Source organism: Mytilus californianus, unplaced genomic scaffold (assembly GCF_021869535.1).
Source record: "Mytilus californianus isolate M0D057914Y unplaced genomic scaffold, xbMytCali1.0.p SCAF_9, whole genome shotgun sequence".
NCBI classification, from domain to species: Eukaryota; Metazoa; Mollusca; class Bivalvia; order Mytilida; family Mytilidae; genus Mytilus; species Mytilus californianus.
In genome coordinates, this window is record NW_026262745.1 from 69901111 (window position 1) to 69921867 (window position 20757).

At 32.4% G+C, this 20757-nt stretch overlaps 2 protein-coding genes and 1 long non-coding RNA gene across 3 annotated transcripts in view; 1 reads left to right on the forward strand and 2 right to left on the reverse strand.

Annotated features, from left to right (window-relative positions):
* LOC127715199 (uncharacterized) overlaps positions 1-20757 on the reverse strand; it is a 507760-nt gene that overhangs the window by 89347 nt on the left and 397656 nt on the right. The window lies entirely within an intron of this gene.
* On the reverse strand, positions 6459-9768 carry LOC127715186 (uncharacterized). Its single transcript, XM_052221226.1, has 2 exons — positions 9485-9768; positions 6459-6995 (listed from the first exon to the last, which is right to left on the reverse strand). The coding sequence occupies exons 1-2, from the start codon at positions 9765-9767 to the stop codon at positions 6784-6786; spliced, it is 495 nt and encodes a 164-aa protein (XP_052077186.1). The 5' UTR covers position 9768; the 3' UTR covers positions 6459-6783.
* On the forward strand, positions 15119-16513 carry LOC127715179 (uncharacterized). Its single transcript, XM_052221218.1, has one exon. The coding sequence runs from the start codon at positions 15424-15426 to the stop codon at positions 16447-16449; it is 1026 nt and encodes a 341-aa protein (XP_052077178.1). The 5' UTR covers positions 15119-15423; the 3' UTR covers positions 16450-16513.

Genomic DNA, 20757 nt, shown 5'->3' on the forward strand with positions numbered 1-20757 from the left:
GACCAAATATGATGTAAACCGCAGAGCAGAGCTTAGCAAAAAAAAATACTGACATTTTCAATAAAAAAAATGATTTTTTTTTTTCGGATCGAAGGGGTATGCCCCCTGAATCCGCCACTGCCTATTTCCTATAGTATCTGAATAACTAACATATTCACAAACACTTCAAATTGACCAATAAACAATTAAAATAAGGTCAGATAAATCCTACAAGAATACATAACCTTACAATCAATTCATTCACCAAATACAGTTGACCTAGTGCTTAAAGTATCCCAGAAACGGACTGATCACTTCAACTTGATATTGAACCATGTTATAAGGTGAAAGTCGGATGAATCCTGCAAGAAGGATAGGTACACCTTAAAATCATTCAATACAACAATTATACAGTTGACCTACTGCTTATAGTATCTGAAACTACCTTATCACAAAAACTTCACTTTGACCAATAAAACCATAAAAATAAGGTCAAGTTCGGACTGAACCATGTCAGACCGACATGTTCACCTTGCAATACGTTTAGAAGTGACCTCTGGACTACATAGGAAGGCGAATTGACTTTCTCTGCATAGTTTTGAAATAAAGTCTATCAAGTATCCATGGTAATCAAATCATAAATAAGATGTGGTATGAGTGCCAATGAGACAACCCTCCATCCAAGTCACAATGTATAAAAAAGTTAACAATTATAGGTAGTACGGCCTTCAACACGGAGCCTGGACTCGCATCGAACAACAAGCTATAAAGGGCCTCAAAATGATTAGTATAAAACAATTCAAACATGAAAACCAACGGTCTAATCTATATAAAAAATTCGTAAGGGTTCCGCGGAACCCAGTGTCTCGCCTACTTTTTCTGTTAATCGCAGGCTCAACAAAAATGAGGAAGTAAATCAATAAAAATATTCCTCTTGATACTATCTTTTGATTGTAAGAAGCTTCTGTCCAAGTTTGGTAAAATTCCAGGATAGTTTATGAATCTAATAAATGTTTAAAAACTTTAACTGCAGACTGAATGTAATGTTAACTGGAAGAAAACAAAATTTCCTTCTAGATACTAGCATTTGATCATAAACAAGCTTCTGTCCAAGTTTGGTACAAATCCAAAATAGTATAAGAAAGTTATTAAAATTTTAAAAACTTTAACCACAAAGTGAATGTGTTGTTTCCTGGCAGAAAATCTAAGTCCATTTAAAAGTAAAATAAGGAAAAAATGGATTTATTTTTTAACAAATTTTACTTCTAGATACTATCTTATGATCATAAACAAGCTTCTGTCCAAGTTTGGTACAAACCCAGGATAGTTTAAGAAAGTTATTAAAATTTTAAAAACTTTAACCACAGAGTGAATGTAATATTTACCGGCAGAAAAACTAAGTCCATTTATAAGTAAAATACAGAAAAAATGGAATTTTATTTTTACAAAATTTACTTCTGGATACTATCTTATGATCATAAACAAGCTTCTGTCCAAGTTTGGTAGAAATCCAGGATAGTTTAAGAAAGTTATTAAAATTTCAAAAACTTTAACCACAGAGTGAATATTTGTGGACGCCGCCGACGACAACGACGACGACGACGACGCCGACGGAATGTAGGATCGCTATGTCTCGCTTTTTCGACTAAAGTCGAAGGCTCGACAAAAACGAGAAACAAGAAACACCGATGAACCACACCAACAAACGACAACCACTGAACAACAGGCTCCTGACTTAGGACAGGTGCATAAAAATGCACCGGGTTTAAACGTTTTAACAGGCGCCAACCTTCAACCTAATCTGAGACAGTAGTGTAACATTACAACATAAAAAGATACACTATAATATATCAATTGAAATTTGTCGGTTTTTCTTCGACTTGATGATTTTTTTATTGTCTCTTTGATACCTTTTGCCTCTTTCACAAATGGTTAAAAAATTATCACCAGGACTAAAATTTGCCAAAATCTCAATGTGCCAATTTAAGCTGTGACCTGGACCTTTTACTACGTAACCTTAAAATCAATAGGCAGTTACTTTATCCGGTGGTGCAAACTATTCTTTTATAAAAATTCGGTGTATGTTTTAAAAGATACCCAGAAATCAACTTTTTGCATTTTCCATTTATAAAATACGGAAATTTTACAAAATCTTCAGATACTATATCTTGATCTTGAAGGAGCTTCTGCCCAAGTTTCATAACATTCAATGAAGGTTTGACACAATTATTGATGGACATTTTTTTATTATCTAAGACTTTATGTAAAATTAATGTAACTGCCGAAAAACACGTCAAAATGTCCATTTACCAGTAAAAATCGGAAAATTAAAATAAAATATTTCCAAGTGTTTCTCTTAATACTGTCAGTTGATTATGAAAAGCATCTGTCAATTTTTGTAAAGTTCCATGAAGGTTTGACCAAGTTATTGATGTTTGAAAAACGTTAAACCTTAGCCTGTATATTAATGTTTTAGCTGTAAAAATTATGAGTAATAATTATATGGAAAAACAAAACAAAAAATGTTTTCAAAACTATGCTCCGAGTACTGTCTTTTGATCATAAAAAAGCTTCAGTCCAAGTTCCTTAAAATTCCATGAAGGTTTGACAAAGTTATGATCTTTTAGCGCCAGCAGCAAAATGTAGCCGGCTCGACAAATAGGGGTCTTTATCGCCACATGTGGCATTATAAAAATTAATGTGTGTCGAAATTGTTCTTTGTGGCTTAAAAGATTTTTTCAGAGACTGGGATGGGTACTTCCGTTTTAAAGTATTTTTATGATGAAACTGCAATAAACCTGTAAGGAGTGTTGTTTCTGATTGCTTTGTTTTCTTGTGCGACATTATTCAACCAACAGCTCTTACTACCGTATAGCTATCTTCCTAATAACGACCCATTTGACCCTGCTTTCCAAATTATGTGCCGTCTTTTTTTCTCCTCGTTCAAGTTATTTGTCATGCTGTTGGTAGCTGCACTGTGTCGAATTTATTGCATGTTTTACCTTGACGACATTGTTCAAATCAAATTTTAAATTTTCGCGTAAAAAATAAGTGCTATTGTATGGCTTGCTATGCGGTATGGGATTTGCTCATTGTTGAAGGCCGTACGGTGACCACAGTAAGCCATACAGTAAGTCTACATAAGGAAATGCTTGTACCAAGTCAGGAATATGACAGTTGTTTTCCATTCGTTTGATGTGTTTGAGCTTTTGATATTGCCATTTGATAAAGGACTTTCCGTTTTGAATTTTCCTTGGAGTTCGGTATTTTTGTTATTTTACTTTTTGCTAACTTTTACGTTTTTTGGTGTCTGTTGGAGAGTTATCAGATTCACGTTTGCAATATTAAGGATGTACTTAGGTGAAATTAAAAAAATCAAGAATTTAAAATTGATACTTTAAGTCGATAGATCATTAGTTAAGGAAAAAAGTAAGCTTAAAATATTGATAGGTTATGGAGCTCCTTTTCAAGATATTTGAGTTTTAAAAAATGGCGGGAAAAGTCTGACTCGGACTTTTACCTTATATTTGCCTTGGTATTATGTGGGTCTCAAATTGAAAGAAAAGAAATTAAAAATTTGCTTAAATTTTGGTAAATGACCTTTTATGAGCTATTGAAGTCTTATATGAAAAGAAAAATGGGTGTTATGGGGCAAAATATTTTACCCTGTATCATAGGAAAAAAACTAAGGAGTCCGAACATTTGACACAAATTCCAAAACCTCACCTAAGTACATCCTTAATACTTATATCTTCTTATTTGTATGCTGCATTAGTAACCCTTGGCTCAAATTCTAAGCCATGCTTCAGCGAATATATGGATTTTACTTTATTCAAAATTCAAGTTTAAACAAATTTAAAACGTACTAACAACAAACACATTCTTTATTGATATTTGGACACCTCAAAGGCAGTCGTGTACAAAGGCCGAAAACATGCATAGTATAAACAAATACAAAAAGATGACGAAAAACGCTAAAGTGCTTATTTGAAATAAATATAGTTACATATTGAGCTATGTATCTCGTTTGAAAGCAAATGATTTCATAAAGCCATTTTTTCAGCTTGGTGTTCTGACTTTGAAGTAATTAGATTTGTAATTTATTTAAGTAATGACTGTAATATTTTTTCTGTCTAAGAAGAAATAACATCAAAAATGTGGTGCACACTGAATAAACCGCGTAGCGGGTTATTTAAAAGTGTGCACCACATTTTTAAGGTTATTTCAAATAGACAGAAAAAATAGTACAGTCATTCCTTATAATTTAATTACGACGCGTGTTACATCCAAAATTAAATTATTGTTGAATGTTAAAGTTTTCTGGTCGAATAAGCTTAACGAGTACTTAAAACTATATTTCCACTCCCAAATACATGCAGTTTTATAGCAATTTACCAAATAACCCTGTTCTGACAAGCGGGCAAGACCAATCTATGTTAGCTGTCCATTGCTCCTTTTCCTCCTTCGTCTCCAGAAAAAGTTAAACCCACACGAACATAATCTTCATATTGTGTAATTGGTATTTGTCCTCAAAACGATCTATGTAGAGGGTCATTTCTGTGAAAAGTTAAATTTGAAAATTTTGAAAATATCCTATTTTGTTATTTGTTGATTGATGATTATAAAATGGAATTATTATTAAATTGTCTGTATATTTTGGACTTGGTGTCTTTTATTGTCATTTTTCTTTCGACAGAAATTTAATTTTAAAGCATATCAGAAAATTCTGCCACATTTAAATCTAAGAGCAACTTAAACTTGGCCAGTGAAAACGTGACTATAGATGTGTATCGGGTAAGAAGTCCATTTCGTGCTTCTCGGTTTTGCGGTAACTAAACATTTGCTAATTGGTTTCTTTAAAAACTGAGTTAAAATTTTATTTTCTCGATTACAATATGTGCAATGTCATTAATGTTACTTCTCGATTACAACATGTACAATGTCATTAATGTTACTTCTCGGTTACAACATGTACAATGTTATAAATGTTACTTCTCGATTACAACATGTACAACGTCATTAATGTTACTTCTCGATTACAACTTGTACAATGTCATTAATGTTACTTCTCGATTACAACATGTACAATGTCATTAATGTTACTTCTCTATTACAACATGTACAATGTCATTAATGTTACTTCTCGATTACAACTTGTACAATGTCATTAATGTTACTTCTCGATTACAACATGTACAATGTCATTAATGTTACTTCTCGATTACAACATGTACAATGTTATCAATGTTACTTCTCGATTACAACATGTACAATGTCATTAATGTTACTTCTCGATTACAACATGTACAATGTTATTAATGTTACTTCTCGATTACAACATGTACAATGTTATTAATGTTACTTCTCTATTACAACATGTACAATGTCATTAATGTTACTCCTCAATTACAACATGTACAATGTCATTAATGTTACTTCTCGATTACAACATGTACAATGTTATTAATGTTACTTCTCTATTACAACATGTACAATGTCATTAATGTTACTTCTCGATTACAACATGTACAATGTCATTTATGTTACTCCTCAATTACAACATGCACAATGTCATTAATGTTACTTCTTGATTACAACATGTACAATGTTATTAATGTTACTTCTCGATTACAACATGTACAATGTCATTAATGTTACTTCTCGATTACAACATGTACATTGTTATTAATGTTACTTCTCTATTACAACATGTACAATGTCATTAATGTTACTTCTCGGTTACAACTTGTACAATGTCATTAATGTTACGTCTCGATTACAACTTGTACAATGTTATTATTTTGTTAACAACGAACAGAGAATATAATATTTGTATTAATATGTATTAATATACATGCATGTCTCTGATTGGAACTATCGTGTTAAACAGTTATTTTAATGACAGGCAATTTGTTTTTTAAAGTGAAATTATTTTCAGGTGAATAACAGGCCACTGCAACAGTGTTCCTGGCTCAACCTCATTGACTATTGTCTTGTTATGTATTTGCTTTCTGTGTATCCCAAACTCATCTAATTAATAACCTGACTGACCCCACATCTCAATACTCATGGTGCACTCTCCGCTTAGGTCAATGTGTGGTCTTTATTGACAAGTGTGGTTATTTCTGGTCATAAAAAGCAAAAGGACAGAGCCCTCTAGACTCGCCAATGAATTTCTCACGACTGGGATCGTTAACCCCGGTATTGTTGAGGGTTATTGTCTCTCACAATAGAAGATAACCAAAAGAGATCTTCCTTCAAAGTTTCAACAAAGGCGGACAGTAAAATCCTAACAGTAAAAAATCAGCATGAAAAAAGTAGGTAAATAGCTGTTCTAGATCACCCCCATTAAAATTATTAACTACACTTATATCGCCTCCCACCATAATTTTACGACAACAATTTGCAATTCTAATCCAAATTTACTTACATATATGTAATAAATCGTAATAAAAGTAAGTAACACACAAAAATAAACGTGATATTATCTAATTTAATCGTGCACATAAATATATAGGTGTAGGAGGATTCCCACCATATAAATACACAACAGACAATAAATAAACAATCAAACAAAAACAATTGTGATATATTTGGATCCTCTTAGACCTGTCAAACACAGTGCAGACTGGTCATCACCACGAAGAAGAAAATTTGAAAAATGTAAAACATTTCATTATTTCACTTGATTAAAAAATATATTGTGATTCACGTTAGTCTATTCCAGAAAACTAAGGACAGCGGAGCTGGCAGACGACATTGCTGGTTTTCGTCTTCTTTCTGCTACAGGTCTCATCTGTACATTTAGTTATGTGTTTTGGTATTCGTACCAATTTTGGAGAGGTGTGGAATAGAATGGCTCCTTATTCTTGGTTTATTCATTTTCGGCCTATTTAAAAGTCGGACCTCGTCTAAAACCATCTTGTCTTGGATTTTCTGTATTTTTTCCTCCGTCATTTGTGCTTTTCTTTCTTTCACTCTTGCTTGTCTTTCTGTAAAATCTCTTGCAGCTTTTCCTGACAATAAAATATTGTAGTAAAGAGTATGGTTATATTTCCCTGAAACTATTTCACTAAGAAATTTTCAAAATATTTGTCAGTATCATAAACGAGGGTGTGGAATGGGGTTTAACAGATTAGAGAATGATGGGAAAAAATATAAAGAATAGAGAAAAATGAACCAAAAGTATAGAGAATAGAGAATTACAAGGTGCTAAAATATAAAGAAAAGAGAATAATGTGCAAAAGTATAAAGAATAGAGAAAAACGGCCTTACAAATGAAAGAATACAGAAATGAAGAACCCCCATCCAGACCCTCATAAACATTTTTATCCTGCAATCAGCCAACTATGTACAAATAACAGGTACATAAATAATGTTTTGCTATACTTGTACAAATAACGTTTCCTGTTAACCCGCTTCCATGTTGAGCAAGCGGTAATGGGGATATTTTTTTCCCGTAACAGTTCATCGTTTCGTTTATTTATATGTGTTGTACATATGTTGGATAAAATGTTTCTTAAGATCTTAAAGTTAAGGTAAAACTCCATATGGAGGTGCTCCTAATTAAAGGAGGCTTATACTAAGAAGAAGTTCATTTTGGGTCCTCTTCGCGGTCCGCGTTTAAACAATGTCGATTTCTTTGAAAATAATTCAAAACAATGGTTTTGGATTTATACAACTAAAGATTCAACTGCCGGATGAAAATTGCAGGATAAAAACTATATGTCTCTGATTAAAAAAAATACATTACATTGTCGGAAATATAAAATGTATTTCTACTCGCTACGAACCATAGAGAAGATTGGCGAGCATCGCTTTTATTCCTATTTCTAAAGCTCGTACAAATAAATTATATATTTCCCGACAATGTACATGTATTTTGTATATATGTGTTCTTTTAGATTGTAACAACATTGTAGCGGGTTTTTCCGTAAAAAACTTGTGTCCAAATTCTACTTGTCTATAGATGGTTCAATACTGCAATTTAGATGAATTTTGACGTATTATGAATATTTAACAGAAATATGCAATGAACATGATGGTTACCATTCAAAATTTAAATTATATCTGGCTTAGACCAATTTACGCCGGAATTTTCGAATGCAAAATTTTCTATAAATATTTTCTTTAGCAGAACAAATGGAAGAATGTAATTTCATGGCGGTCTTCTGTCATCTTGGATTGTAAATAGCAGAAAACGATCGTTCTAAATTTTCAATGAAATACGCAATTTTGAGGCGGGAGTGCAATTCATTTGCGAGACTTATCATGTGAGTTTACTTTATACACCAATATCGAGTTTTTTTTTTTATGAATAAGTTACACCGGTTGATCCGAGGTCAATCGGCGTAAGTTACGACGTAATCGAATAATTCTTACTCTGACGTAATAGCATTGTTGCATAGGATATTTACAGGAAAGTGCAAGAATTCGAAAGTCGTCTATTATAACGATTGATTGTTCAAATACAGAACATTTTCTATTGATTAAAAAAATAAATTTATTTTCATAATGGAAGATAATTCAGATATTCAATTTCGCATAGGAATGTACAGTAAATTTTATATTTTGTATTATAGCCAAATAAAAGGTCTGACCTGTTTGTGCCATTTAAATTTCTAAAAACATTTTATGAAGTTCTTCTCATAGTTATTTTCGAAAGTATGTCTACTACACGAATTACACACTAATGATTTTCTCTGTATAGTTCAATTCTAACAAAATTTGAGTTGGTTCACAATAATAGAAAAAAGAAACTACCTGCTATGTCCAAGAAGCAGTAATCCACCAGTTTCTTAATTCAGTGGAAAATTTTCACTTCTTTATATTTTTTTTTTTCTTTTTCCTTTTTCAAGAATATTGATCCAATATCAAAAGTAAGATAACATACGTGTGTCCATGTATTTGCATCACTGCAAGGGTTTATATATTGTTTTCATTCATGATTTTTTTTTTTTTTTTTTTTGTTGGGGTTTGTATGTGTGCGTGTGTTTTTTTTTTTTTTTTTTTTTTTTTTTTGGGGGGGGGGTTCGTGATTTTGTTTTATTGGTTTTTGTTCTAATCGATCTTTTTTTTCATGTTCTACGTGTTCTTGTCTGGTTTTTCTTTGCATAGTTTGAAAGAGACTTATAAGTTTATTCAACTTATACTTTAGTATTACAAGTATAGATAATGGGGTCATCTTTACGTTAGGGGTCCCTATAATTTAGGGTTAGGGTTTATTTATGTTTATGGTTATGTTAGAGTGTTCAACTTCTAAGTTAAGGTTTATTGTTAGGGCTAGTGTTTGGTTTATGTATGGATTAGGGCAAGGTTAAGAATAAAGGATAGTTTAGTATAGCCAAATATGGATTGGGTCCCCTAAGGAAAAGGAAGGCCGATACTGGTATATAAAGTAGTGGTTTAATAGGTCGAGAAGATAGCATTTTTGCACACGAGGACACGAAGGAATGATGCATTCTTTTGGTTTGTTTTCCCTTATTCTAATGTTGTGTTGTCATACCTTTTGAACGTAGATTTTCTTCCCTAAGAATATTAGCTATCATCATTTTCTCTTCTAATTCCTCTGCCATTTCTTTCAAGTTTTCCGCCGAATTTTTGACATTTTGATGTCGTGAAAGTTTTGGCGGTGTTTTAACTTCTTTTGTAGGTCCTAACGGATAGTAGTAGTAAAGTCCTGATTGTCCAACAGTAGGTCGTCTATCAAACGTTATATCATGAGTGGCCACATCACTCTGGTTTGTGTTTGAAGTTTTCTTGTTGAGTTTTGACGTTCTAGCGCCCATCTTGGAGTCTTAATTAAGTACAGCGACGCAATAATCCGGCGACGTCATAAATACAAACCGCTCGACGTTTTGATTTAAAATTGCGCAATTTTTGCCATTTCCAAACCGTAGGTAGGTCAAACTCCGGGTTTTAAATAACATTAAGATACATTGTCTTGTTAAAGATAGTATAATTTTATTATCATCACTTTTGGAAGAATTTCAATGCAAAATATAGATTAAATCATAAAATTCAACAACGGACAATAAAACCGATTCAATGTTATCGGGAAGTGCGACAGAAAGCACCATACGCTTATTTGTAATAAGTCAATGTATTTGCAATTGCATTTCTATACGCGGCATATAGACGTAAATGTTTTCTGATTCCTACAGCACTCTTATAATATGTTTAAAGATTTGCTTTTATATATGTATTATACCGTTTTCACACTATGAAATCTGCTCCGGATCGAACCCGGGATAGTTAACCCGAGATAATTACCCGGTTCACGAAACGTTTGAAGTGCCATAGTTCACACTTGCCAAAGTTAAATAAACCCACTTTAGGATTTTCCCTGTCAACAAAAATAGACACGTATGCGCCAAAATTGTTACTGGCGTCTGTCCACAGGAGTTCTTTACATTCGTTGCATCACAGCTGTATTAATTATTACAAAGTCTGAAATCCTTATACATCCTTCTGAGCGATTCAGTGGAAACTCGCATCATCCACCTCCCTTCCCATGATTGCAAATACATGATATTCCCTGTGGATGAACAATCCGAGTTCTATATTTTAATAAGATTGAGTGGATGAATAAACTGTATATATATACCTAGATTCTTGTTTTCTTCTTGTCCCAAGTATCCGCATTTTTTGGCTTACAACTGATTCTGCTGTTTCGCCAATGATCTGGGACTCATTTCATAAAAATTCTCACGAGTAAAAATACTAGTAAGTCATTTATAAAAACATTTCAGTTTACCTTACGATCAATTATATTTGTAAGATTTTATGGCCCCGCCACAAAGTGTTCGGGGTCATATAGTTTACCCTTATCCGTCATTCCGTCAATCTGTCATTTCGTCATTCCCCAAAGAATAGTTATACGGACTTTTTTCTAAACGCCTGCACATATTGAGCTGAGTTTTTGTACGCGAGTCTACTATGATGAGTGACAAATGGAGTTTACGTTTGGTTCCGCTTCGCTAATTTTTGCCGCAAACGGGCTTTGGACTTTGAAAATTTCGTGAAAATAACCTTTATACAGACTTTCTTTTCTAAACGCCTTCACTTGTTGAGCTGATTTTTAGTATGTGATTCTACAATGATGAGTTACAGGTCGAATTTATGTTTGGTTCAGCTCTGCGGATTTTTGCCAAAATTTCGTGAAAATAACAGTTATACGGACTTTCATTCTCAAATTTCCACTCCCATTAATGGCTTCAAGCTTCTTTTTTTTCGTGAGATGGGCCATTCATGTCGTTCCGACACATTTTGTAATTTCGATTGACGCAATCAAACGTCGTATCGGTTAGCATAATAACAACCTTAATTACATTTACTCCATTTTACATTCACATACAGAGGGCGAGGCAATTAATCCCTGTTCACCCCACATTAGCTCCACCGATGATGAGGGGTAATTTTAATCCGGGTTTGCCCCGGGTTAAGACGTTCAAACTTCATAATTCTAAACTGGATTAACTAATTCGGGTCGAACCCGGATTAAAATGGCATAGTATGCTTGGGGTATATATGTATATTAATATATTTTGTGTCGACTTATTGATTTTTTCGGTTTTTGTATCAATATTTCCCAATACATTGTTATTTTTCCTATAACTCGTCGCTTAATATCACTTTTTTGCGCAGACGAGATGTTAAGTAATCATTAATCAATCAAGCAATTAATTTTTCCTATAGCATTTAAGATCATTAAATTATATTTTTGATGAGTGTTTAAAACAAGAGGCTCTCAAGAGCCTGAATCGCTCACCTGTATTTCAGAGGAGAAGATTTTTAAATGTTAGCAAACTTGATGAACAAATTGTGTAAATTGTCTTTAAAATAAAGGGCAATAACTCCTTAAGGGGTCAATTGACAATTATGGTCATATTAACTTTTTTGTAGATCTTACTTTGCTGAACATTATTGCTGCTTACAGTTTATATATATCTATAATAATATTCAAAATAATAACAAAAAACTGTAAAAATTTTTTTAAAACTACCAATTCGGTGGCAGCAACCCAACAATGAGTTGTTCGTTTCGTCTGAAAATTTGAGAGCTGATAGATCTTGACCAATTGAACAATTTTACCCATGTCAGATTTGCTCTAAAAGCTTAAGTTTTTGAGATATAAGCCAAAAAACTGCATTTGACCCCTATGTTATATTTTTAGCCATGGCGGCCATGTTTGTCGATGGATCAAAACTTCGGATACAATTTATAAACTAGATACCCTAAAGGATTTAGTTAAAGTTTGAAGGTATTTGGCCCAGTAGTTTCAGAGGAGAAGATTTTTGAAATAGTTTACGACGACAGTCGTCGACAGACGACGGACGCCAAGTGATGGCATAAGCTCACATGGGGCCCTTCGGGCCTCGGTGAGCTAAAAATGTCCCGAGGTCAAATTATTCTTGCAATTCTGAACGTTAACATTGTCGGAAAAGTTGATAAAAAAACCCTAGAAATTTTGTTCAACTTTTTGTTAAGGGCTGAATTTAGAGTTGTTACTTTCTCACGTCTTTAATATTTGCACACTTGAAAAGAGAAGTACATATTGAAAGTGAAAAGGTTGGCCAGTAGTCAAAAACGACTTTATTTTCTGTTAGTGTTCGTTCAACATTAAATTAATATAACAATAAGTATTATGAAATATTTACGATAATTTGGAAGATTTATTGTATAAAAATTTCACCACACAGCAATAAATCAGAGACTATCAAATTCAGTTCCATTTTGGTAAATTTTTGACTATTAATTGCTAGTATAACGGATCATTTGTTATCAAAAGAATATATTTTCTGAAAAATAAACTAAGAAATAGGGCAATAAAACATATTTATATGTAATAAAGACATATTATAAGTCTCCAAAAATCTAAAATTTGAATTCTGGACACGTCGGCAAGCATTGTGTCACATTGCGATTGAGGCGTAACAAAGCTAAATTGATTTGTATTTTACGGCTTTGCAATGGTATAAAATGGTGACCTAGTGAAACTAAAATATGTAACAATTAGTAATTTGTTTATCAGAATTCATTGTAAAAAGACATTTCCTGAAAGTATTGTTTGTTATGCAAAATTTCATTCATTCACGCTAAAATTTTGTGGGGTAAAATCTAATAAAATGCCCGTCGACCTTTTTTTTTTAGGTTGGAGTATAGAAGGTCTTTCATACTCTTATAGTTGATATATTGGTTTATTTTAGCCCTTTACTATTAATAGGAATAAGTATATTTATATGTCTGAGCGTGAAAACGTGAAGGGGGCTAATTTTTTATAAACTTTCAAAACCGCTGTTGGTACGGTTCCATAACATTTAAGGTAAAGTTACAGTAAATGGGCCATGTCACAGATTTTCTTAAAATTTTGCATTCAACTTTGGCTCGTTGAATTGTAACTGAAAATCGAAAAAAATAATGCATTAATTTCTCTTATTTTCTGAAAAATTACTGATTGAATTCTTTAAAAATAGGTGAACATTTTTATAGAAAGCACATAAAATCGGCGAAATACCTTCTTAAATTTGTCTTAAAATCATCAAATATCCATTTTTCGATACATAGACTTTTCTTAAAACTATATGTTGTTGGTACAAATATTTTTGTTTTTAACGATGTAAGATACTATTAGAGTCACCGACTTTGTTTAAACGGTCAACATCTTTAAAAAAAAAGTAGTGTATAAGGTGAAAAAATACCACAAAACATCGAAATAGGCCGCAAAACTTCGATTTTTGACGATTTTCACTACCAACAAGGTAACAGATTGGTGAATACACAAGAAACAAAGTCGGCGACCTTATGGTTAAAGATAAAGGATTTTTTTTCGATTTTCAGATATATCTCACTGTGACGAGCCAAAGTTGTACGCAAAATTTTACCAAAATCTGTGACATAGCCCGTTTACTGTTCCTTGACACTAAATAGTGATGTTTTCTTCCAACACACGTCTTGGATCTTCCTGCAGTGATGCTTTCTTCCAACACACGTCTTGGATCTTCCTGATAATATATGACTGTATTTATAAATCCTCCAGAATATGCATGGACTTGACTTAAGCAAACCTCAAACTAATTAATAATACTACATCATCAACTAAACCAATATAACAAGACATATAGTTAATTAATATGAAAATCTCAGTGTATTTATGTAAGTTTATTAATATATTTACAATCAAACAAAAAACTAAAAGAGAGAAAAAAACTGCGTAAACGGTTCTAGGATTTAAATGAATTTAATAATTGATAATACTACATCATCAACTAAACCAATATAACAAGACATATAGTTAATCAATATGAAAGTCTCAGTGTATTTATGTAAGTTTATTAATATATTCACACCAAAAACAAAAAAAAATAAAAGAGAAAAACAAACCCGCGTAAACGGTTCTCGGATTAACAAGACATACAGTTAATTAAAATGTAAGTCTCAGTGTATATTTATATGTAAGTTTATTAATATATATTCACATTAAAAAACACGCGTAAACGCAGTATTCATTACTTTTTTTAGTCTCTTTTATACTTGAGAAAATGGTAAAATTTACGCACATTCTTGCTTTTCAATGGTGTAAAAATCGAGAAATAATTGGCGATTTCTGTGCAACTTTCCAGAAATACAATACACCAATGTCATTAAAAAAAATTGTTATGTTAAACTGTTTTGTCAAATGCCCTTAAGTATAACTCCATTTTACTTTATCTGTAAAACTGTTTTGTCAAAGTATAGTATTATTACTATTATACTGTAGTCTTAACATAGATATGTTCAATCATATGGTCTGCACGATGTTTTAACCTATCCTAATTACTTTATTGTACTTTATTCCTTTTAAGTCCATTTTGAAAAAAGACCATATTTTTTTGCACATCTGTATTCCCATCCCATTAACCTTTTCTAGCTGTTATTTTCTTGACACGACCTTAAGGTTGACAGTTCAAATAAAACCCCATGAATGTACCTCTTCAAAAGACAGCCCACTTGCTTTGTAAAACATGTAAAAACGGATTAATATTCTCCATCTTTTGATGACGGCAGCCATTGTACGCCTTTTCCGGGTCGTAAAAAGAAGACGAAGTTAAATCTACTGGCTGACGGGAACAATAGAGTGCTACCTGCGTTCAATGAAGAAGACATCAAGCTTTATGAAGCTAACTTAACCCCTAACTCTAAACAAATGGACTGGCGATGCTTTTGATGGACATTAGCGGATTATAACAAATATGTCTCTTAAAAGAAATTTATGCTTAATCGGTGTCATTAAGAGTGTCAAAGGAATACTATAAGAGAGAAGTAACTCAGAGCAGACAGATCACTGAAACGTTTTACACCTTGATGTGACGGCGCACACCTGCAATTAACCTGGATTCACTTTGTGTGCAACTTGGAAAATCTTCAAGAATTTTTTTTTATAGAACGAAGAAATAATAGTATGTGATGTTAAACGTAGAGGATATGACAGGCATTATGCAGCCCATGGGATTCCCCGACCCTGGGGAAGAAGAGATCCATCATCACGGACAGGACGATGCTACGTTAAATCTGCTTAGTTTTGTCGACATGGCGTCTAGTAACATTAAATTAGCATTAGACAAACCTTCAAAATCAAAACGTAAAGTCAATCATCGTAAATATCTCCAGAAACAGCTTAAGCGGTGTTCGGGAAAAGATGGAGGCGACGGGAAAAACAATTGCTATAATGGACCACCAGCAAAAATTCAAAGGAAGGAAAATTCACAAATTGGACTTCAAATAAAATCACTACAGGCTCTGTTTGATCCAAGAACTTTACATGAAAAATGTTGTGCTGACCCGGCGACAAAAGCTTGTAATGGTTCCTCTAAAGTTCCATTGCGTAAAAGGAATTTACCGCCATCTTTTTTCACAGAACCAACAGCTCTTGAAGTCAATAAACAATATGGAAACTTGAACGGATTGTTACCAACAAATGGCACTGACTTTTCTTCTATCCAGTTACCAACAGACACATTAGAATCAATTTTAGGACCGACTGATTTGCAAGAATTGTTATCTGGTCCGTGGAACGACACGGGTAGGGATAGTTCGACTACACCCGGTTGTGACAGTAGTGTTGGGAACTGTAGTCCGCGTTCTTTTTCGGATTCATCGGAGAGCTTAAGTAGCATATCACCAGGTTTGTCGAATCAAAATCAAAATAATCAATGGTTACAACAATTTCCTATTCAGGACAGTAATATGAACGGACAGCTTTTCCTAGGAGATAATTTTGACAATTTTCAAAATTCGTTTACAAATGATACACGAAATCAGCAATTTAACGACAATATGGCATTTAGCAATAATTGTTTTGAAACGAATTTGAATGACATTCCCCTGCCGACTTTTCCACAAGCATTTTGTAATTCAACAATTCCAGATTTAATCCCAGCGTGTTCCTGGACTGAGCCCCAACCTGGACAACCATGTTATACGTATTTGTGACGCTAAATTAATGTGCTTTTTGTGATGCTTTTTTCCGTCCATTTTTCAATTGTGGAGACTGTTCTCAATGTTTTAAGAAATTAAACCAAAGACCATCGAATCAACCAAAGATTTAAATGTGTTTGTATTTTTACATATTTTATATATAAATAAATGCTTATTTTGTTTACTCTTTGAAGTAATATTTTATCTTATTTTTTAAAATATTTTTCATATTTACAAGCCACAACTTAAAAATTATGACACACATAAAAAATTGTCTAATGCCTTTATTTACCACAAACAGATTGTTCATAAATGTCACTAAAATATGCTGCGTTTAGTCTTTTTCCCTTTTCCATATCAAATTTATTTGGAATAATATCATAATTTTGTACACTGAAAAAGGGAATATTTTCGGCTCTTCAGAAAATTACCTACAAATGATAAATTCTGACCAATAAAATATATCCAAACTAAAGCTTCTCAAAATACACACAGAGAGAGAGAGAGAGAGAGAGAGAGAGAGAGAGAGAGAGAGAGAGACTAATATTATTACAATGATGTTTACCTATTTCAAATACATACCAATGACTTTATTTTTTACACGCAGTAATACAATTTTATTTCTGTTTTCACAGTTTTAAACAGATACAAAAGAATACGATATAGTTCTATTTTTGCCTTTTCGAGTATATATTTATATAGATTTTAATAAAAATAGACGAGGGATGAATCAACCCAAGAATACAATAAAACAGAAAAGATGAATTTAGAAATAATTTGTTATACTTATATCATGTTAGCTCCGATAACCAGAGCATACCTATTGATGTGAGTGCCTTTTTTTTTTAAATAATTTCTATTATTTGATTTGAAATTTATTATTAAAAATGTAACTTCACGGTTCTGTTCGAAGATATATTTTTTTTTTATCTTTGGTTTCATTTAAAAACGCAAACTCTGTTTTAATTTAATAGAAAACGTTTAAAAAACAGTTGACACAACGTAAGAAAAGTATTTCGAATCCTTATGTGTTTTTTTTCTCGAAAAAACTTAAGTTTAGTCAAAATCAAACTTTTTTTCGTTTTAGCCATATAGAAACTGTTGCATCTTTACATAATACATTTTTAAAGACATATATACGCTTACTTGTAACAGAGTTTTTGCAACGAAGTAACTAATTTCTTGTAATTTTTTAATTTTTCACAAATCCACACACTTTCTCATAATTTATTCAAATTTCATCGATTGATTATAATAAATGATTAGTTGATTGGTTTTTGTACATTTCAGAGATTTCAAACTCATCAGGTAGCAAATAATCTCAGCCAAAGATCATCTTAAATTGGATCTACTATTTTAGGTCCCTGTTGGTTTATATCACATTCTGTATTAACCTATGTTAGTCCTCACTATTGACTATAAGAGTATCGAATGCAAGGTTGGACCTAGGTGTGGTGCAAAGCGTTTTTCCTACATGGTAAAAAATTGAAGTTATAGTTATATTTTACTGATTTTTTACTGCTCTTTTAGGCAAACTTTGTATGTGGACCCGCCGACTCCGTTGTCTCACCATTTTTCGAAAATCCTGAAACCGCCACTGGAACGCAATAATAACAGTTCCTATTACTTCACCTTGCATGGTATAATAGTATACCAAAAGCAATAAACATATATACAATATAAATTTTAAGATATAACATATAGCTCTTGCAGAGGGAAATTGGAGAGGCAATCTATGAGGTTGTGGATGGGGGTCCTTCATTTCTGTATTCTTTAGTATTTTAGCCCATTTTTCTGTAATCTTTATATATTTTTGGCCCATTATTCTTCATTCTTTATATTTTAGCACCCCATTATTTTCTCATCCTTTATTTTTTGGTCCATTTTCCTCTATTCTTTATTATTTGAGCCCTTTATTCTGCCCGTTTTTTCCAGTATTCTCTATTCTGTTAACACCATCCAGACCCTCATCTATGTCTAATGTGCAATACAGTAAAGAACTTTTACTGCTGTCAATATAAAGAATTTAGAGAAACATTTCAAAATTTCCCACACGGTTTGTAGAGGAAATTAGTTCAAAGAAAAAACTGTAAAACATATACTACAGATCGCGTTATGATAAAAATATTTGTCTTTTTTTGGTATTGGCACAAAACTGAGAAATACGGATTGAAGCAACATGAAATTACTATTGTCTAGAAATGGTTTTTGAAAAGTTTAAGAGGGCAAGATCAAGGCGTCTGAAATCGATGCAAATACGTATACTGTGCATGCAGTGACCTAGTTCAAGACGCTATCGAAGAATCGCATTTCGTTTATGCAAACTAGGAATATATACTGAAATATAATGTCAGCGTCTCTCCATTATGTTGAGAAGTTTATATAAAATGAATGCAAGTACCCATGTGTGGTCTATAAAGATTGAAATCTATTTATAATAATTCAAACTCTTTTTATACTATGGTTATTTGGGCAACAAAACTTGTCATCATCAAACTGGATTAACCCATCTTGATATACTGCACTGAAAAACTAAATTTCACACAATACTCCCCAAGTACAGCACCATATAAAATGAAAAAAGAAACACGAATCTCACAGATTTATCACGAAAATGTTTTATTGATAAAATGACATTTTACATCAATTCTACTCTTTCTCATTTTAATATATCATATGCTTATGGTACCCAAGGTTTTTCATTTTAAATGGGACATTTATCAAATAATAGCGAAACTGTTGAAAATTAGCATAATCCTTCTTAATACGTTTTGAGATGAGATATTCTCAGTCGAGCGAATAAATAGCGAACAATCAAATCTACCCAGTTTATAAAATGGTATAAAATAGATCAAAATTTGAATTTTATCCTATTGAAAATGGCATATTTTATAATCGTTATAAATTTGATATTTAAAATGTAAGCTTATGAAATAAACAACTATTAACAGTTTCTATATATCCTGTTGAATTTTGCAATTTCAGAAGAAAACACCTAAAAACTGAATGTTTCTTGACACATTCAGACGGATTAGAAAAGTTTAATGTTGCAGGGTTGCGATCTCTTTTCCGAGAAGAAAACAAATGTACTTACTTGTCTTGTTAAAGTATGTATCAGATCCTGTTTTGAATTAAAACTGTCAACATGTAAATGGGATAACATACCACAGAATATTGTACTATTTTTGTAATGAAGCTTTCAATAAACTTTAATTTCTGATAAATATACAATATTCGTACAGTGTAGGAAAATATAAAATTTATTTCTACAAACTTTAGAAATAGAGGGGAAAACGAGGCTCGTTGAGCTTTTCTCCTGTTTCACAGGGAGTATAAATACATTTTATATTATTTTTATCTTAAAATTTATCATTGAGCTTAAACGTTTATTTATGTTTAATCCCAAACGAGTTAAACGCGGAGCGAGATGAGGACCCTAAATTGGTCTGTGACATAAACTGTAATTTGAACATTGCCATAAGCTCGCAACAGAAGCAGGTTATCAGTAAACTTATACTATACGTTGTTTATAGCTTCGTGTTAACTGTACACCTACATTTGTATAGAAGAATGTTCGATTGCAGGATAAGCGCATTTATAATTTCCACATGAATTTTCTTACAATTGGGAAGATCTAGATTTAGTCTCATAAGATTGTCTAAACACCAACTTTCTATGATGACCTGTATCTATATACTATTGTTTTATAAATTAACAGAAAAAAATAGATGACGGAGTATTACGAAAGATATCTTTCGTCCCCAAGTGTATCTCATGAGCCTAGCAGTCAACTCTCTTGTGGTGTGATTTATCATGTATCATGTACCACGAGGGAGTGACACGGGGTACTCATTTCTCAAATCCAACTGTTTATTGTATTTTTTTACTAAATCCCACTTTTTTTCCTTCTTTTTCTCAGGTCCCAGCTTTTAACACCCTATATCCCACAACCCCATTTTATTTTTTTTACCCCTTATATCACACATCCAAAATGCGTGTCACCCTTCTACAGCCATTTTCTGTAAATCAATGTATAAAACACTTAAGGTTTAACCAAATGCATTGATGGTCTAACCAGATTTGGCACATCTGTTTTGAATTTTTCGTTTTCAATCGCTTCAAAATCGTATTTGATTTCACAGACACTTGTCTCGGTAAAAAATATACCTACATACCTATCCTTAATACTTTTAGGTAAAAGTAGATAGGTATATATAGTTTTACAGAAAAGTACCTGTGTTTGATTTTTCCTTCCAACTGTTTTATTTTGAGTGCCACTGATTATTTATATGTAGACGAAAAGCGCGTCTGACGACTAAATTA